The sequence below is a fragment of the Symsagittifera roscoffensis genome, unplaced genomic scaffold, assembly GCF_963678635.1.
Source record: "Symsagittifera roscoffensis unplaced genomic scaffold, txSymRosc1.1 SCAFFOLD_297, whole genome shotgun sequence".
Taxonomy (NCBI): Eukaryota; Metazoa; Xenacoelomorpha; order Acoela; family Convolutidae; genus Symsagittifera; species Symsagittifera roscoffensis.
In genome coordinates this window covers 17,501-22,945 of record NW_026971181.1, presented here as the reverse complement: position 1 = coordinate 22,945, position 5,445 = coordinate 17,501, and the positions used below count along the sequence as shown (strand labels likewise).

The window sequence follows — 5,445 nt, the reverse complement described above, 5'->3', positions numbered from 1 at the left end:
TCCAATTTTTTACCCAAGTTTAATTCGGAATGATTGGTCTCGCTGCTTACGCTTTATAAGGATAAAATACAATACCGTTATTTAACCAGTCATTTCGTTGGATTAATTTTGCTTTTCATAATGTTGCATTGGTTTTTGCTCATCCATCTTTACAGATAGTTGCTCAAACTTTCTAAGAAAATGACGGCATGTGCTGATGCTGGTTTTTGCTTGAGACAAACATCGGATTTTAGCTAGCTATTTTATTACTCATTCGAAAAGTGCTCCAAAGAAAAGTAGTTGTTCTGAGCTCAACCTTTAATAAATTTTTTTCCCCCGTATTATTGTTTTGCAAAGTTATTGGGGTTTAAATATTGCGAATTTGGGACAATTAACTTGCGATGCCTACCGTGCTATTACCGCGTGAGCAGAGATTTAACCCATATAAGAAATCTGTCCTAATGCAGGCTATCTAGTCTAATTAATACTTTGATTTATGCAAAAAATATCAATTGGCACTAAACATAGCATGTGAAGGGATGATTTCATATTAAAACATCAAAAAAAAATTCGAACCTTCTCCAGTTTTTTTTTACAGTTTTATCAATTATTCAATTTTAAATTTTCCATAGAAACTTCATTTGTCGGAAAATTTAGGGCTTCGCCCTGATATAAGCAGTCTTGTCATTTTTTACTGTCTTTTGATATAACCCAGTTCATTTAGTGATTTTTAAAGCACTTATATAACGAATAAAACAAAAACTCAACTCGTTCCTCTCAAATTCGCGAAAAATTTGACAAAAAGAGGACACAATTTTCTTGCAGTTTGACCAAAATTTTCAGGTGCGAATTTATTTGTATGTTTTATCCGGATATTTCAAATCAGCTAACATTATTCAAATTTGAGCTAGTTCAGCTGCAAATGCAGTGCAAATTCGATTATTAAAGAATTTACGAAGAAACCATGTAAATCGCGCTTTAATGAACGCAAATAGGAATTTTCGAAACCCTGTAACAATTATGGGGCAATTAAGTTACTTACGATTCCACGAGTCAATTTGTCATTTTTAATTAATGACACCATTGTTGTTTGAACAATCGAAGAAAAAACTTCTTTCATTGATGCCGGAAAGAAACCTGATATAATTTCTATTCAATTGATTCGGTGGTTTTACATAGGTACAACTTTCAGCAACAATGTATTTACAATATACAATTTCATTATTACTTTTTCTGATAATTTGTACAATGATTCCTAGATCTTTTCCCAATCTCCACTCTCTGACAAATTAACAACGTAGACCCAAGCTAACGTTGAAACATTTAAGGTTTCATTTGAGGCGTAAGATCAAACTTATTTTTCCAAATTCTTAAGTTACCAAATTTAGGATAATTTGTGAATTTGTTCTTATTAAATAGAAGTTTCAGGTAATATTTTTTGCCAACAAATTCAGAGAAAAAATTGGATGGGAGAAGATCTTTTATGAGCTACTTGAAGTCTGTCAACAACAATCTATCTCTGTCCACTATGGTGTCTCTTTCATGGAGGGGGGAACTTGGGTGCCTGGAATATGTTCTCTGCGTCTGGAGTCGTGTGTAGAGGTGGCATCTCCTGCTGGAAAATGGGTCTGCTGTGTTCCGGAACTCCGGTGAACTGGGGCAGGTTGATGTAGTTGGGATCTTTGAAGTGCGGAATGTTAGCTAAAAAACAAACATTTAAAGCAACAGGCAGAATTAGTTTCCAAAAAGTAATTTTTATTGCGTGAGGTTTAGCGAACTAATTGATATCCAAACTTGACTCGTTCTAATTTCGACTTTTCTTAAATCTTCCGGCTGAAAGAACTCAGAAGCTAAGTAACAGTGATTGAAGCATTTAATTCTCCGTTTCAACATTAATTTTCATTTTTTCGTTTTCAGGGGCAGCGGAAAAGATGTGAAAAAACAAATTCACGACAAAAACTCAACGCACAATTACAAATTCACACACTATTGGAATTTTGTGGGTACATACTTTTCCGTAAAAACATGTGGTTCTTAAGCGCTTTCTCGTTTCCTTATCCAGAAGGTGGTCGGAACAATTAGTTAGCCTAGCTTAAATTGATTTTTACCAAAAAAAAATATTGACTCCAGTTTCCGATGCAATAATTGTAGTTGAACTCACTTATATCGACTTGCTCCGGTTTCTCATTGTACGGCGACGGGGCCAAGAACGTAATATGCTTCTCTGAATCGGCTGCTCCAGCAATTGTCGGAGTCGGAGCATTCGGCCCCGTTTTCAAGATCGGTTTTGATTCTGTCTTGGCTGTGGCACTACTAGTACCACCACCGCCCGTATTTACAGTCGCGGCTGCAGGGGACGCAGTCTTAGCGGCGGTGACGGTGGCTTTAGCAGCAGCAGCCGCTTGCTGGGCTTTAGCAGATGCCTCTTTTGCGGCTTTGGTCCTACTGGCACTACGCGCACTGGAGTAATTGACACACGGGGCAATATCCTGCAAACCGGACAATTTTACTTAAATACTCGACAATAGGCCTCTGTTCCTTTTTCTCTGGGCAAAATCCAAAAGATGGTTCCCGCCAGGATTTGAAAAACAGTTAATAGCTTCTCTTCAGAGCAGAATAAATAGCTGAAACTATTTACAATGGTCTTTGCTCAATTAAACTTAGTTTATAAATTTAGTTTGAACGTATATGCTCAACATGAACAAAAAGAGCACGGAAGCTAGCAGAAAGAAATTAAGACAAAAGCCACAAAAAACAATTGACTAAATAGGCTCCCAGGCCGTATTGAATCCAGCATTTTTATCGTCTCTAGTATGGGCATTACTTGTAGGCGAAATAAGCAGCCACCATCATCGAATAAGAATATTTAAAGAAGCACGCAACATTCCAGCTGCGAATTCGATAAACAAAGTTTTTTCATCAGCAAATCAAATTTTGTGCTTAATTAAACATTTTTCATTTTTTTTCATGCTAAATTTAACGCTTTGTGTGCATAACGCAGTCCTGGATACACTAATATTGGATTTTTTTCCTTTTCGCCTAATAACTTTTTTCAAAATGCTAAAAACTCCAATTTGTTTTCTATGGCATGTTCATGAATGCCTTGATTAATGTCTGATAGGTTAAAAATTCAAATTTTAAAAATAATCATTGTTGAAAATTTCTGCCAAAATTTTGAAGTTTGATAATTTGGTTATATTATTTGTGAGACAGATTTACGAGACTTCAGGCCATTTCCAATAAGTTTTTAATGCGAGACAGTCGAACCTTTGGTTACTCTATGTTTCAGTAAACAAGGTTTTTGTCACTTGTGTTCGGTTACGAACATAACCAAAAATTTTGAAAAAATAAAATGTATAAAATCAATATTTTTGTTTTATGGAAAAATGCTAGTCATACAGTTTCCATACATAAAAAATCACTAATCATATACCTTTCATGCAATTGCATAAGTACAGAAAATTGCAAGAAAGGTCTATGATTAGTGGTTTTTCATATATGGAACTTGCATGACTAGCATTTTTCAATAAACCAAAAATATTGATTTTTTATATTTTAATTTCTCAAAAGTGTATGATGAGCATTATTCCATGTATGAAAACTGCATGATTAGTATTTTCGGTCAATCCGGGTTTTTTACGGGAAAAAATCTAATACCCTGTTACAACACCCTTGCTGATCACGAAGGTAAAAAATTTTAGAATCAAACTTACTTTTTATTAAGCTCAACACGTATGATAATTTGTTGCAACTTAATGGACGAGAGCAAAGATTTTCCGCAGAAAAGAAACGAGTAAAAATTCAAACCAATAAGAAAGACAAAACGAAAGCGTATAAGATTAATAAATTAGTCACATTTGGCTACATTTTTTTCGAAAGATGAAATTAAAATAAAAATTCGAAAAGTTTCCAAGCCTTTTATTTCAATTTTTTTGAATTTTTTTTTATTAACATAAAACATGCGCAACTAGAGTGAAAAGTAAACAGTCAAATCTGAGATAACGTTTTCAAATCTGAAACAAAAAAAGACAAATGATAAAAAAAAAAACTATTTTACTGATTCGGGTAACAATCATAAGTAAATCTATTGTTGTTTTTCAATTTTTTCTTCGATTGTGTAGAAGAAATGTAAACTATAGTTATCTTACTATTAATTTTACAGTTATCTTACAATAGTGTAGAGTTTTATCTAACTATTTCTCACCCTAATGACGATACTGAGATCTTTGGCGTATCTCTCGTTGGTCTCGTTCATCCAGTCGTCCCCAAAAGTGTCCAGCAGTTTGGAGTTGCACTGGTTTCTCACCTCCCGCAAAACTGTGTCTCCTTTGTTCATCATCCGAGCCAGACCTAACCAGAAAGAGAAAAAAATGCCGACATGGAATTCTAATATGTATTCGTATTCGTTTGGTATCAATAAAAAATGGAACGAAAACACCAACCAGAAAAGAAAACTTTTGACAAAGGAAAAATAACTGTCAAAAAGATTGGCGGTTTTAGGCCAATCATTTCTATTTTTCGAGCTCTTTTGGATCCCTAGGATGATCGTATTATGCAAAAACTTTCCTGTGCTTTTCTGATAAAACATTTTTTGTAGCTCTTTGTTCCACCGCGGGCTCTTCTCCCAAAATTACTGCATATATGCCAAAAGCGCCTTTGGAATAACTTAACTTTGGAATAACTTAAATTATTCCAAAGTTTAAGTTGGCTACAAAACTTTGGAATAATTTTGACCTTAAGAACTAACGGTTCGTTCCGCACACTACCAGAGCAACACATGCACATAAACAATCATTTTGATTTTATTTCTTTTTAAGTTACTTAATGGCTATCTCTATTTTTTAAATGAAGCAGTAGCTAGGAGAACCTGTTTTTTTTTCAGAAAAAAAAACAAGCAACTAAAAAATTTTCTCACATTTCACAAGTGGTCCGTCATTTTGGTAACTCGGATCCAATTTGACCACCTCCTCTCGCAGAAGCTCTGCATGGTCTGCAAAAGTGTTCACTTCTTTCCAAAGTGTCTCAGTTATGGTCGCATTGCCCAAACCCCGCAGCTGTTTCACTGCCGCCAGACATCCGGTGCAGCTGTTATAGAAGTTGTTCAGGTCGATACGAGTGGCGGGATGGATTGCACCCATAGTGCTCTCAGCACTCTTCATCATGGCTTGACGAACTTCCTCGATTTTGACGATCTTCTGAAGGGGACTCAGCTCCATAATTTATCTGAGAATTGATAGCATTATTATCTTATACTCTCAAGAGTTATGACTCCAAAACCTTTTAACTTTTAAGGAAAGCTGATAAAAAAAAGGGAAAAAAAACGGCACAGAGAGTGAATCTAATTGAATAGTCGTCTGCAAGAACGAGGTAATAATTGCTTGCAGAACGCATAAATTGCTGTCAGAAATATATCAAAAAATTGGCTGAAAAAAGCATGGTTAAAGGCTTTTTAGAAATCAAATCTCA

General features: G+C 35.0%; 1 protein-coding gene across 1 annotated transcript; it reads right to left on the bottom strand.

Annotated features, from left to right (window-relative positions):
• Nucleotides 1–1,112: 1,112 nt before the first annotated feature.
• On the bottom strand, nucleotides 1,113–5,240 carry LOC134856244 (uncharacterized). The gene is made up of 4 exons (XM_063872586.1): nucleotides 4,895–5,240; nucleotides 4,184–4,329; nucleotides 2,141–2,468; nucleotides 1,113–1,680 (listed from the first exon to the last, which is right to left on the bottom strand). The coding sequence occupies exons 1-4, from the start codon at nucleotides 5,193–5,195 to the stop codon at nucleotides 1,520–1,522; spliced, it is 936 nt and encodes a 311-aa protein (XP_063728656.1). The 5' UTR covers nucleotides 5,196–5,240; the 3' UTR covers nucleotides 1,113–1,519.
• Between the last annotated feature and the right edge of the window lie 205 nt (nucleotides 5,241–5,445).

Coding starts and splice junctions, on each gene's coding strand:
- LOC134856244 (XM_063872586.1), bottom strand. CDS start 5,195: ATGGAGCTGAGTCCCCTTCAGAAGATCGTCAAAATCGAGGAAGTTCGT. Junction 2,469..4,183: donor ATCTCAGTATCGTCATTAGG/GTGAGAAATAGT, acceptor TCCGGTTTGCAG/GATATTGCCCCGTGTGTCAA. Junction 1,681..2,140: donor ACCGGAGCAAGTCGATATAA/GTGAGTTCAACT, acceptor TTTGTTTTTTAG/CTAACATTCCGCACTTCAAA.